The 14,688-nt window shown below is 40.7% G+C and overlaps 1 protein-coding gene across 1 annotated transcript in view; it reads left to right on the top strand.

Annotated features, from left to right (window-relative positions):
• The window catches only part of SLC9A7 (solute carrier family 9 member A7), a 73,508-nt gene that overhangs the window by 32,985 nt on the left and 25,835 nt on the right, over positions 1-14,688 (top strand). The window contains 9 exon segments of the mRNA XM_054382414.1: positions 960-1,037; positions 1,810-1,886; positions 2,857-2,969; positions 6,222-6,327; positions 6,618-6,759; positions 10,909-11,014; positions 11,442-11,530; positions 11,654-11,767; positions 14,166-14,277. Coding sequence (XP_054238389.1) covers positions 960-1,037; positions 1,810-1,886; positions 2,857-2,969; positions 6,222-6,327; positions 6,618-6,759; positions 10,909-11,014; positions 11,442-11,530; positions 11,654-11,767; positions 14,166-14,277 — 937 coding nt within the window.

Genomic DNA, 14,688 nt, shown 5'->3' with positions numbered 1-14,688 from the left:
TTTTTCCCCTAGGCTTTTTAAATCTGTTTATTGCCAGGAAATAGTTATTGCTTACCTCCTTATAATCCACCAAATGAGACAGTCTGGTATTTGAAGTGAAATTCAGCTACTGACTATTACTCAGACCTGGTATTTGGATTCTTATTCTATTCAGTGTCAGGAATTAGCCACCTTTTGTGTGTATCAAAGGTAGACTTTACAGTCAAGGATTGAGATGTTTGAGTTTGTAACCTAAAAATAGTTCTTTCTGCTGACTACGGAGACAGTAGAAGTGTCTGTTTAGGTGTATCAGTCTACTATAGATGTCTAAAGTGATCTGAAATTAATCCTATTCTGGGAGTCCATGCTTCTGTTTGTCTTCTAACCTGTGCTTAGGGGGTGAAGAGAACGTAGTCTCACATATGTGCAGGTCTTCTGTTTGGATTTAAGGCCAACACCAGGGTTTGTCCTTTACTGTAGTGTAGTTTTTCATGGAAGTCTGGAGCTCCTGCTGCAGTATATGGAAGTGATGTACAATTGCAATTCCGGAGTACCAGTCTTGTATGTGGCTTAACTGACTTATGCTAACTGCGAATAAACTTGCAAAAAACAAACCCAAAACCAAACTAAAGTAGCATTTCATCTGCAGATATATGACTATCATGTACCATGATAAAAGATTTTTGTCCAGGGTGATTTTTGTTACAATTTTTTAGTTCAGAAAGAGAACTATGTTTGGAATCACTGCAACATTATCGTTAGTGCTGGATGGGTAATGCCTGTTTTTTTTACTAGGTGATGTTTACCAAGAAGAGCTGCAGCTTTTTACTGCTGTGTCTATAGAGCTGGCCAGTATTTTCAGGACCAGCTTAGCTCTTTGAATAGCCAAAAATAGTAGTTGTCAGAAAATGAAAAAGGAAAAAGGCCTGACAATTTGTGTATGTCTGTTTCTAATTGAAATTTCATGTTTTATATTTTAGGTAACATTTGACCCAGAAGTTTTTTTCAACATTCTGTTGCCTCCCATTATTTTTCATGCTGGTTATAGCTTGAAGAAAGTAAGTATAATAATTTTTTATGAGAATAGCCTCTTTCCTTCCCTTTCCCCCACCATGAGACTGCAGAAGTGTTTCAGAATTGCACTTTCCATTTTAAGCTGCTTCTGAGTGTTTTTTGGATTGGTTGTGGTTTGGTTTTTTGGTGTTTTTTCTTTTCTTCTTTAATGGCAATAAGAAAAATCTCATTTCCTTCATAGATGGTTAAGTCTTTGTTTTAAAACAAAATACATATAGTTTTTTTTCTATAAACATATTAAACCCTATTCAGTCTTGCTAGTTTGTTTTCCTTTGAACTTTGCCAGAAGTTAAAGTCTGTTTCATTTAAAATAAAAGATGTCCAGCTATGAATTGTTTTGGTCCTTCTCAAATATCCAAAATGTAGTAAACTATGCTGAGAAATGGACTCAAACCTGAATCCTAGTGGGGATGTGCCAGACCCTGAATGTCAGAAAGGCCTGGATTCTGCTTTTGTTTGAAGATACTATGAATTGGCAATGGTTTTCAGTTTTGCAGCTAACCCTTACATCTCTTATGAAAATACCTGTGTGGAAACCTCCTATGAATAAGCTTACATGTAGGATTTAATACATAATTCAGATTTGGCTTATTCAATTTATTGAAGTCTGACAGACTCTACTTTGCAGCAATGTAAGCATTTTTCTGAAATGGGAGGAGTGTTTCTGTGTATTAATAGAAGTTTAACGTTCTATGTGTTTTTGAACAGGTGGTATATATAGTTTTAAATAAGCATATACATTTTTTTCCTATGCAGAGACACTTTTTTAGGAATTTGGGGTCTATTTTGGCTTATGCCTTTTTAGGAACAGCAGTCTCCTGCTTTATTATTGGGTAAGTGAACTCCATGATATCAGTTCCTTTCTATACTAAAGTTCAAGTTAATAAAGTGCATGCTGAGCCTTCCAAATTGCCTCAGTTTTGTAGTTTGTTGGTTTGAGGACTTTTTGTCTGGAGGGTAATGTAAATTAACTTTTGCTGAGCATTATGTCATTTCTGAACAATATAATTTCAAGAAACAGTCCTTGAAATTATATTGTCAAGTTTGAATCACTACATAACATCACTTTTTAGTACAGTGAACTTAAGTTTTTGATGTAATGGTTCAGTCCAAGGCAAAACCTTGTTAGATTCTTACTGGAATTGACTTTAGCTTGAATTCTGGATGTTACTTATAATCTGAATTTTAGCTATCAAACTTTTAGACTAATCCCTTTCAGTACTCTGTCTGCATATGTGTATATGTATAGTTTTATGCGTCTCTGTGCACACGCTTCAAGACAGCTAGTCATGTGAGTGTACTTGTACACAATCTCTTACACTCTTAATGTTACTCAGTATGATGTATTGACATTCTGAAATACAGAAATCCTGAACTGCATAGGTGACCTTAGTTTATCTCTATTTCACTAGAGAAATACTTTGAAGGCTATTATTGGCTCAAAGCTTTTGTCCTATGTACTGTGTTGGGAGAAGTGATACTGAGGGGAATTTTGAGCACAGAAACGTTGCCTTCAGTGGAAAAAGGAAGTAACCTGTAGGTTTTGTATACTAGTGCAAAGAGATTTCATCCTTCACTTACTGGTTTTAAATGCTGTCTTCTGGATCATGTATCGTTTGACTCAGATAATAGGGGAAGGAGGAAAATTACTTTCGAGAGCTTAGCGTTAAACTGTGGCAGTGTCCCACAGAGCTGTATCATGACTAAGCCTGTCCAAATGTTGTTGCTTCTGCTTTTTCTTTGCCGGTCTGAAATGCACCAACTTGTTTGACTTGGACTGTTTTTTATCCTCTTTCTCTTCAGGAATCTGATGTATGGGGTTGTGAAACTAATGAAGTTGGTGGGTCAGCTCTCTGGTAAATTCTACTATACAGACTGTCTCCTCTTTGGAGCAATAATTTCTGCCACTGATCCAGGTAGCTTGCTGAACGTTTTTTAATGACCTTCCAAAATAATCTTATTGCTAAGATTTTTTTAGTTGCATAGCACAAAGATATTAACAGTGCTTTATTTTCAGTTATGTTGTGCTAGTATCTCCGATCCTTCTCTTCAAAATAAATACATACTCTGAGTGTCTTGAAAGCTGTTCTCTGTTGGCTTAATGTTGGATTGGTATGAGGTGATGGTATGTTTGGGGATAAATCTAATTTTCCTGATCAAATGCTTTAAAATAGATTGATTATTTTATTTATTTTTCCCCCCAGTAGTTTTTTGATTTAGTTTAAGGCTGCAAGTTGATGAAGTTGTTATATTACCTGGATAGCAGGACTTCCTTCTTTAGCTATATTGTTTAGGATGTTGTATAATTCGAATCAATGATGTTCTCAGCTGGCCCAGAAGACCAACAGCATCCTGGCCTGTATCAGGAACAGTGCAGCCAGCAGGAGTAGCAAAGTGACAGTGTCCCTGTACTCAGCACTGGTGAGACCACACTCTGAATACTGGGCTGTGATTTGGACCCCTCACAAGAAGGACGCAGAGTTGTTGGAGCATGTCCAGAGAAGGGCAGCAAAGCTGGTGAAAGGTCTAGAGAACAAGCCTTATGTGGAGTGGCTGAGGGAACTGGGATAGTTTTGTCTGGAGGAAGAGGAGGCCAAAGGGGGGACACTCGTTGCCGTCTACAACTGAAAGAAGGTTGTAGTGAGGTAGGCGTTGGTCTCTTCTCCCTTGTATCAGGTAATAGAACAAGAGGAAATGGCCTGAAATTGTGCCAAGGGAGGTTTAAATTAGATATTAGGAAAAAATTCTTCCATGAAAGAGTGGTCAGGCATTGGAATAGGCTGCCCAGGGAGGTAGTGGAGTCACCATTCCTAGAGGTCTTCAAACGATGTCATAGACATGGCACTTTGGGACATGGTTTAATGCCCATGGTGGTGTTAGGTCAACAGTTGGAAAAGACCTCTAAGATCAAGTCCAACAGAAACACTTCTATGATTGTAATTTAAAAGCAGTATTTGAGGCTTTTAGGCTCTTTAAGTGCAGGCAATATTTGTTTTTCTTTTAGATGAACTTCATGTTCACAGGATCACAGAATGTTAGGGGTTGGAAGGGACCTCTGGAGATCTTTGGGTCCAACCCCCCTGCCACAGCAGGACCATATAATCTAGTGCAGGTCACACAGGAATGCATCTTTCAAGACGGGGAGACTTTCAAGGTGGGTCTTGAAAGTCTCCAGAGAAGGAGACTCCACAACCTCTGTGGGGAAGAATGTTCCAGTGCTCTGTGTCCCTTATAGTAAAGAAGCTCTTCCTTATGCTGAGGTGGCACTTCCTGTTCTGTAGTTTGCTTCATTGCCCCTTGTCCTATCACAGGGCGTGAGTGAGAAGAGGCTTCCTGACACCCAGCCCTAATCTATTGATATACGTTTATTAGATCCCCTCTCAGTCTTATCCTCTCCAGACTAAATAGCCCCAGGTCTCTCAGCCTTTCCTCACAGGGCTCGTGCTCCAGTCCCTTAATCATCCTTGTAGCCCTCTATTAGACTCTCCCAAGTAGGTCCCTGTCCCTCTTGAACTGGGAAAGCCCAGAACCGAACGGAATATTCTAGGTGGGGCCTCACTAGGGAAGAGTAGAGGGGAGGAGAACCTCTCTTGATCTCCTGGACACACTCTTCTTAATGCACCCAGGATCCCTCTTGGCTGCAAGGGCACATTTCTGTTCCATGGATATTTCTTGTTCACCAAGACTCCCAGGTCCTTCTCCATGTGGCTGCTCTCTAGCAGATCACCTCCTAACCTGTACTGGTCCAATTTATTATTCTTTCCCAGGTGGAGGACTCTGCACTTGTCCTTGTTCTACATGTTCTACAAGTTTAAGCAGAAGAATGCTTTTCTGGCAAAGTAATTTGAGCTTTTGTCAAAATATGATCATCCCTTGAAGCACAGAAGACTCACTTAGGTGTCTCTGTTTGACAGATCAGTCTTGAGAGATAGTATGTTTTGATCTGGGGTAGGGAGTGGTGAAGTATGAAGCCTGACATTCAAAACAGCTTATTTGAGATGCTCAGTAATGATTTGTGCAAATATGGGAAGTAGCTCCTTGTGACTGAGTTGAGCTCTCAACAGCTGATGGTTGGACACAATTTATGCCATATAATCACTGTGTGATTTTTTTGGAGCTTATATATGGGAACATCTTCAAGACAGTAGTCTTTTTATCTTAGACTGAAGTTACTTGAAATAATGGCTGTAAATATAAAGCAGTCTTGGTCTTTTCAAATTCTGCATGAATGCCTGCCCCTGTGGTACAATGTACTTTGGGGATCACTTTGGATTATTAGCACTATTTTACAGTGTCCAAAATAATAAAGCTATGTCAACAATCCATACAGCTTTTAAAAGCAGCAAGAGATGTACAGCTTTTTGTTGATTACCTTATATGGAATGTGTTCCACAAAAAAAATCATGGAGTATTAGGAGTTGGAAAGGACCTCCATAGACCATTGAGCCCAACCCCTCTGCGGAGCAAGACCACTTAGAGCAGGTCACGCAGGAATGCCTCCAGACAGGTTTTGAAGATCTCTAGAGGAGACTCCACGACCTGTCTGGGTAGCCTGTTCCAGTGCTTTGTCACCATTATGGTAAAAAGGTTTTTTTTCTCATTGAGATGGAGTTTCCTGCTATTGAGTTTACATCCATTGCTCCTTGTCCTATCACTGAAAAGAAACTGGACCCATTCTCCTGACAGCCACCCTTCAGATATTTGTAGACATTGATAAGGTCCCTGTCTCAGCCTTCTCTTCTCCAGACTAAACAGCCTTAGGTTTCTCAGTTTTATCTTTTAAGAGAGATGCTCCAGTCCCTTAATCATTCTTGTAGCTCTCAATTGAACTCTCTCCAGTAGCTCCCCATTCCTCTTGAACTGAGGAGCCCAGAACTGTACACAATATTCCAGATACCGTGTACAAATACCAGGTCTGGGGTAGAAGTACCCTATGATCATGGAGGACAGAAGGACTACAGACCCATCTCCTAACAGACCTCCTTAAAACTGATGGTGGAATTGCTTGCCTATAGGTAAAATGGACAAGTCTGCTTCCAGGTTTAGTTTTAATTCTATAGTTTGATTCCTGGGTTTTTTTGCTTTAGGCCAAGTGGGAAGTCTGCTTTGTCAGCTCACACAGTTATGCCTGAAGTCATCCAGTATGGTCTTCTTTTCTCTTTCTGTAGTTACTGTGCTAGCAATATTTAATGAGCTGCATGCTGATGTCGATCTCTATGCCCTTCTGTTCGGGGAGAGCGTGTTGAACGATGCTGTTGCCATTGTGTTATCTTCGTAAGTAACTACCTGAATTTCTACTCTGAAATTACTCAATTGCTTTTGGTATTTGTCTAAAAGAAATGCTTTTGTTGAGAAATGTTATTTCAAATTTAAATGGATTGCCTTGAACTGCATTAATAAACACTGCAAACATTTGCCAAGATCCCTCATACATGTGTACACCAGAATGGCAGATTTGTCTTCAGTACGGGACTGTCTCTTCTGTTGCTCAGGTGTTGCTTTTATAGAAGAAAACTTCTCTGATGAAACTTCTAACTTCTCATTGTGTTACTCTGTTTTTCTAGATCTATAGTTGCCTACCAGCCAACAGGTGAAAATACCCACGCTTTTGATGCTGCAGCATTTTTCAAGTCTGTTGGTGTGTTCCTGGGAATATTCAGTGGTTCTTTCATGATGGGAGCTGTGACAGGGGTTGTGACAGCTCTGATATCCTTTCTCATGCTTAGCCCTTTCAGATTAGATGCCACATTCAGGTATTAACAGGGTTCTCCTGTTTCCAGCTATACCAAAATTGACTATAGTTTGTTTGAATCTGTGTGTGAAGACATGATCAGTATTCATGTGACTTTTGTCTGGAGACAGGCATTATAGGTACCCACAGAAATCAACTTTCCCTGGTATGACTGCAGTAACACTAGAAGTTTTAGTGATGTTGCTGCATGCTGGAAACCAAGGGGAGGCTCTAAGTAGGCATGTTCTCATGTTCAGTTTCTATATATGAAATTAAAAAAGGCCCTTACAGGGCTCTTTGAGTCCTGTGTTTAAACTTGAGCTGGAAATTTCATGTCATCTGTCTTGGAAAAGTTCGTAATTACCAGAGTGAACATTATAATGTCATGTGCTTGGTATGATCTGTCCTATTCTCTTGAGGTTTGCTGCTGCTGTTTGAATAGAGCTCTAAAGTGCTCAGCAAGCAATCTGTGTGGGTTTTGGTTTAGGCTCAGGCAGCAGATCTTAAGACAGGCCTGCACCAGAAATCATGGTGCTTCTTCAGAAAAAAATTAAACACCTTAGCTTTCCAACTGGTTAGTATAACCATATTGGTACATACCACAGATTTTTTTTCTTTTTATCTGCCCAAACTTCTGAAAACTGATGTAAATGGGGTAAAATGTGATGTTTTATACAGTAATCATGAACCTGTGGCTCGTCATCTTAAGCAATAAGATCTGAACCATATCTTGTGGTATGTGCACTGTGCAGATGTCTGATGCGTTTGCACAATGGAAACCTTTCAGGTGTAAGAGGGAAGATGTGCTGTTAATACTTCCATGGTCAGGCTTCCAGTTCTACTGATCCGCAGTCAAACTGACCCAGAACCATAACCATTTGTCTGGTTTTTAGGCTACTGGTCATCCATAGCTCTAGCTGCTCAAATGCTGGTGCTGTGGTTTTTGGCTTGCTGGTTGGCTACTAATTACAGCTGAAGTGCATTCACATCTGTTTTGTAAAATCATGCTTCTGAAGCAGCAATTAGTTCTTGCTGTTTCTAATGTTTGTGCTCAGGAGGGTAATATGAGAGACTGGGAGTGGGGAGGCTGCTCAGAGGACAGCCTCTGGTGGGTTTTTGTGTGTGTGTTTTTTGTAATGTTGGTTTTTGGTTGGGTTGCTTACTTTCAGAACTCTTAACTATTTTCTCTTGGAAAAATTTCTAATGTCATGCAATACCATAGAAAATAACTGTAATTTTGGGGTTTACTCTTCTTAGTTGAACTCAAGTAATGAAGGAAGTTAACAGACTTATTCTCGTAGCTGCCTCTAACCCTACCTCTCTAAGTGAGGGAGTTCATGCATTCATGCATTGTCCTTTGAAAACAGGCAGACTATTTAGTTTGCAAACAGGACACGGATGATATACAAGGACTTGTTCTGGCTTTCAGCAAGCTGACTCAACCTCACTGCCTGGTTATTTTATAACATTTAAGGTGTTGCCTTACTTCATGTTTTCTTTCTAAATTTCAAAATCTCCCTGGTAGAAATGAAGTGGAACAGAAGGGCATACCTAAGGAATAAAGAAAGTTAGTTAAGAAAACAGAAATAGTTTGAATTAATGCCTTAGTTTGACATAATTTTTTTTTCACTTTATATTTCTTGCCTCTATCTTCCTCCAAATGATGAGCACAGGTTTTCAGTTCAGATTTCACGAACAGATTTGGTATGATTTCTTATAAGATTCGCAAAGCTGCCAGAAAAGATGGGAAATTAGGAATTGGTTCTGACAAGGGCCCTTGCCAAACTTAAGGGGAACGAGGTTCAACCTTTCCGCTTCCATGAAGTGACTGCAGCTATTCAGTTTCCTGAACGCCCATTAATGCACTGGGATGAACTTGTGATGGGGTTATCTGAGCACTCTATGGGAAGATGGGTTCTAATTATTGCTGTGGTGGGGGTTGCTGCTTTGGAAGCATAACCATAGCAGATAGGTCTGTTTGGGACAGGGGGCAGTGAGGATAGAATTCAGCTGAGTGTAATAGAGCATTCTCATGTTTTAGAAAGATAGTTTGTGTGGAGAAGTGACTGTGTGGAGAATTAACAGGTGTTGAAACAAAAGTGCTGAGTTTTGTATTTAGTGTGATGCCAACTGTCATTGAGAATAATAATATTATTTTTTAATGATAGTTTGATTTTTTTTTTTTTTTTGAGGGCGATTTTCTGAAGTATGTGTTTTGGAGCCTTTGCCCTCCCCCAGGTTAGCAGAAATAGGTGTGGGTGGGGAGCTGGTGGTTGGCCTCAGTATTGCTTCATTCCAACTGGGCTTCCATTGAAATGCTGTCAGTTGTTTGCCTCTGGTGTTAATCACTTGTGGCTTGTTGTGAATGCTGTCTTCTGTGCTAAAGCCCACAGGAAACTGTTTCCCCTGAATGTGCTGGGCTACCTGACTTTTGTTAGCTGGGCTTGCAGGAGTCAGTCAAGAGTGCTGTGAGCCTCAGACCTCCCAGGACCTGTGAATGCCCTGTGAAAAGCAGTGTTGTTCATTGCTTTTAGCATTTCTGTTTCACATGGAGCCATGAGTCCCCAAGCAGTCATGCTGCCTTTACAATGCATTAGATTGTGTAGTGCTGCAGAGAGCCCAGGACATAGCTGTATTATGTGTGGAGAGCAGTGGTGCATTATGGTGCAGCCTTAATGTATCCATTGAAGTGTTGATTGCCTTCATATAAGCAGGGGAGACTGCTTATATGACCTTACTGTTTTGAGTGTTCTTGTTGTGCTCCTGCTGTCCTCTCATCGGAGTTTCAGAGAAGACTGGGCTTTCAGAAAGACTTGGGATCTTTCTTATCACCCACTCTTAGAACATGGGTTTTCTCCTGTGTCTTCTCGTAGCACATAGCTGTTTGTACCTTAGGTACAGTGAGCTGTTCAGTGCTGCCAGAGGAGTGATGAGGACAAAACTCAAAAACTCTATAAATTTGTGAAGAACTGCTTTGTAGTATGTAAAGAGCTGTATTCAACACTACTGAAATATGTTTTCAGTAACTGCACGTACTGTTCGTTTACCATGGTTTGATGTTGCCCGAGTTTTGTGCTCCTCTGGAAAATGAACTTTTTTCCCCGTTAAAGGATTAAGTTGCTCAGATTGAGTTGGCTTTTACTCTAGAACACATCAATACAAATACATGAAATACAATTTCTTGTAGACAGGATTTCTGTTTTGCCTCAAAAGTACATCACTAGCCACACTTGCTAAAAAAGACATGTTAACAAATCTGAGCAGAAAAGTTCTGATATATCTGCTTCATCTTAGGGTGCTGTAGTCCAGAACAGCCCTGTGAATTAAATGCTCCTGAATGTATTTTGTGGTTCATTTAAAGTGATGGAAGATCTTTATTTGTAGGGGAACCAATCATGGAATTGTTTTGGTTACAAAAGACCTCTTAAGACCATCGGGTCCAACCGTCAACCTACTACCACCATAGCCATTAAACTGTGTCCCAGAGTGCCCAGATTCCAGAAATCCCCAGGTTTCTTGAACACCTCCAGGGATGGTGATTCCACCACCTCCCTGAGCAACCTATTCCCATGCCTGACTGCTCTTTCAGGAAAGAATTTTTTTCCTAATATCGAATCTCAACCTCCCCTGGCACAATTTCAGGCCATTTCCTCTCAACCTGTCACCTGATACAGGGGAGAAGAGACCAACCTCCTCCTCCTCACTCCTCAGCCTCCTCCAGAACAAACAACCCCAGTTCCCTTAGCTACTCCTCATAATACTTGTTCTCTAAACCCTTCACTGGCTTTGTTGCCCAAACCCAAAACAACCCCTGCTTACCCTGAAAAACACAATCGAAATGGAATGCCAGGTATATACCCCTTCCTTGCTGGTGCTTTGCAGGGAAATGTGGCATAGACTAAGATACTGCCTCAGAGGTGGAGCTGCAGTTAATGCCATGGGTATGCAGCAAAAATATCCAAGACTGTTGCAAGGGGAGACCTTGATTCTGGAGCATTAAAAGTGTTTTGGGTTGGTTTCTTTCAGTTAGTGTTGATTGTTAGTGCATAACTATGTTTTCCATAAATACCATGTATAGAGAAGCCAAAGGATTTAGTTTTTGATTCCTTAACAAATGACTTAACGTGACAAAGTTTACCAAGTTGCACTGCTTCCCCCTGCTGGAAACTGCACTATTCTTCTTGATGTCCTGGAGCACTTTCTTGCTTGCAGAAGCTTGTGGATTTACTGGTGAGTTGTTGGGATTGAACCACACAGCAGCAGAATTGTTGTCCATCTTATCAGGCATTTTTCTACCTCTTATTGAAACTTTCCTGTGAGAAATGTGAAGTTGGTACTTAAAAGGGGGTTGGTTTGTGTTTTGGTTTGTGTTTTGGTTTGTGTTTTGGTTTGTGTTTTGGTTTGTGTTTTGGTTTGTGTTGTTAATATATAGTACTGTTGACAGTGCAGCTCACTGCAACTCCACTGCATTTAAGAGCAGTTGGTTTGGTTCAAATAAGATTTCCCTATAACCTGGAGTCTAACTTGCTTGAAAATAAAGTTCATAAAATCTCAAGGTTAAGGGTGATGTATAAATTCAATAGAACTTGGGAAGGGAAAATGTGTTGAGCTCTGATAGTAAGAAGGCTGATTTTTCTGTGTGTGATTCTGTTCACAGGCGTGGTGGCCGTCCTCTTCTGCGGCATTACCCAGGCGCATTATACGTACAATAACTTGTCCGTCGAATCAAGAAGTCGCACTAAGCAGGCAAGAGTGTCTTTCACCTTTTATAGAGTAGATTGCTACTGATAGTAGCAGTCCATGTAATCTTGATTTTTTTAAAAGCATCTGTTTTGCTTGGCCTTTAACATGTGACTGTTTTCTCCCTAGCTCTTTGAGGTATTGCACTTCTTGGCTGAGAACTTCATATTTTCTTATATGGGCTTAGCACTGTTTACTTTCCAGAAACACATTTTCAGCCCAGTCTTCATCATTGGAGCTTTTGTATCCTTTTTTGCTTTGTGTGAAGTTTCTGTGTTGTCTTAAATGCCTGAAAATCTGTAGTGTCTGTTGGCTTTACCAAATAGAGGATGATGGCTGACCTAAGTTTCCCTGATGCCTTGCAGGCACAATAACGTTGAGAACAACCTTAGGTCAGCCCTTACATCATAGCACTAAAGCCTCTGTGGCCCACTGTTGTTGGCTCTATACCTGTGTAAGAAGCCATATAAATTATAAATTAATATACCTTACTGCGTGACTTGGCTATTGACAACTAGCAGTGCTTGTGTTGCTCTTGTATTTGAACTTTGGAGGCCTAGAAAAAAGATTCATTGTTCTCTTCACTTCCAATGGTCCCTTTAAGAAAGAAAGCTAACTTCAAACAGATGAAAAAGATTGAGTGAACAGATTGTCTGAGCAATGCCCTAAAGGTAGAGGTCAGGATCACAGGTGATGGGAGGAAGGCCATGACATGAAGGGTACACACTGCCGAAAGGTGTTGGAGGTGGGTTTCCAGTGCCCTGGCTGACCAGGTGCCTGGCTCTTGAATTACCCAGAACTGAGCAGTTTCATTGTAGTCATACTCATGTAAGCTTGGAATGCCTAGATTCCTCTCTGCAGCCCATCCTTACTGAACTGGCTTATATAACCGTTTCTTCACCTTGCTCCCAGCTGCTTGAAAATAAGTGGGAACTAGAATTCCAATCTGGGTTTCTCTCTGCCTGCTGCAGGGGTAGTGCTTTTGGCAATGGAGATAAAACATATAAAATATGTCCTAATGCAGAACATACTTCTTTTATCATAGAATCATAGTTTTTCTTTTGTTGGATAAGACCTCTAAGATCTTCGAGGCCAACCATTGACCTAACCATGGCCATTAAACTGTGTCTCCAAGTGCCATCTCTACACATTGTTTGAAGACCTCTAGGAATGGTGACTCCACCACTTCCCTGGGCAGCCCATTTCAATGCCTGACTACTCTTTCAAGAAAGAAATTTTTTTCCAGTATCCAATCTAAACCTCCCTATGTGCAGCCTGGGGCCATTTCCTCTTGTTCTGTCACTTGATAGAAGGGAGAAGAGGCCAACACCCACCTTGCTTCAACCTTCTTTCAGGTAATTCTAGGGAGCAATGAGGTCTCCCCTCAGCCTTTTCTCCAGAGTAAACAATCTCAGTTCCGTCAGCCTGTCTGCATAACACTTGTTCTCCAGACCTTTCACCAGCTTTGTTGACCTTCTCTAGATATGATCTGGCAACTCTATGCCCTACTTGTAGTGAGGGGCCCAAAATTTGACACAGGACTCAAGGTACAACCTCACCAGTGCTGAATACAAGGGCATGATCACTTTCCTATTCCTGCTGACCACGCTGTTCCTGATACAGCCCAGGATGCTGTTGGCCTTGGCCACTTGGGCACCCTGCTGGCTTGTTCAGCCAGATGTCAAACAGCACCCTCAGGTCCTTTTGTGCTGGGCAGTTTTCCAGCAGCTCTGCCCCAAGCCTGTAGCATTTCATGGAGTTGTGACCAAAGTGCAGGACCTGGCACTTGACCTTGTTAAATCTCTTAAAATCTTATTTTCCTAGAAACGTCATTTCCTGCAGACAGTATTGCTTTACGTTAGCTATGGCAATAACCCAGTGGTGTTTAGGGGTATTATATAGTTTAATCTCTTTTCCATAAGAGAACAGTTTCATACCTCTAATGTTGTCATCTCAGCAGTAAATGATCCATGTTTGGTGGACTTCTGGTTGTGTTGGTGATTTATAGGATTTCAACACATGACTCTCGCTTGTCCCAAAGTGTTCATTAGACGGTGGAAGGTGTATTTAGCTTTCTGCTTCTTCACTGGAACCCTGGATGTTTTGCACCACAGTAATGGCAAGAAGAAGCTTGCCACCTACTGTCATGAGCATCTCTTACTAATATTTTTTAATTTCATTCTATTACTGAGAATTTTTTTTCTTATTTTCATCTTAGTAACTCTGTACTCTTAAGTGCTTGCCAGCTAGTAGGTGATTTTGCCTCTGAAGGAGCTTTAATGGAGTGGGCACTTGCTGGTCTTTCGTTGGTTTTCCTTCTGTACATACATCTGCATTTCTGTTGATCTGAAACATATAATTGGGTGATGGTGGTGATAGTTATTTAAAGTCTGAATTTTTATCATTTGTACAACTGGCAATTTTAATACTAGGTATAATTTCACTGTGCATTAAAAATAGTTATATCAGTTAATATTTGCATTGTTGCAGTGAGTCCTGCATGCACGTAATTGGTGAAAGTGTTCTTTATAGACAGAGATCACTAGAACACTTGATCTCACTTGAATCAAAACTTCGTATTAGAGGCAGTTACCTTCCTTACCTCAGGAAAGCAAAATCCTTAACCCTCAGCTATGAACAGATTGCTATCTTTTTGGGTAGAGCTGCACACATCTACCCTCTGTCCTTCTTATTGAATCTGGGCAGAAGGCATAAGATCAGCTGGAACTTTCAACACATGATGATGTTTTCAGGTAAAATCAAAGATGTTTCATAAAGCAAAAAAAATTTTTTTTTTTTAAACCCATAAGCAAACTATTGTACTGCTTTCTGTTTTTATAACCCACATCCACGCTTCCTGAACAGAAGATTTAGTGATTGTTGCAACATGTCATTGTGTGTCTTTCAACCTTTACAGAAAGTGTCACATGTGGGAAGAGTCATGTCTTGGAATGCCAGCTTCTGGCAGCATTCAGTCACCTCATGCTGGGAATAGAGCATTTTTATTTGAAGTGTGTCTGAAGGGGATGGGGAAGTTGGGATGTATCCCTCCCAGAAGGTTATTTCTAGCTGAGTTGGTGTATGTGCTGTTCAGACACAGATACCTGTTGGGAACATTGAGGTGTATTCATGGGTACCCTCTCCCACTTAGATGGAGAAAGTGT

The sequence above is a fragment of the Indicator indicator genome, chromosome 1 (assembly GCF_027791375.1).
Source record: "Indicator indicator isolate 239-I01 chromosome 1, UM_Iind_1.1, whole genome shotgun sequence".
Classification (NCBI taxonomy): Eukaryota; Metazoa; Chordata; class Aves; order Piciformes; family Indicatoridae; genus Indicator; species Indicator indicator.
Note: the sequence above shows the minus strand (reverse complement) of the source record. Positions and strands in the feature narration are given on the sequence as shown.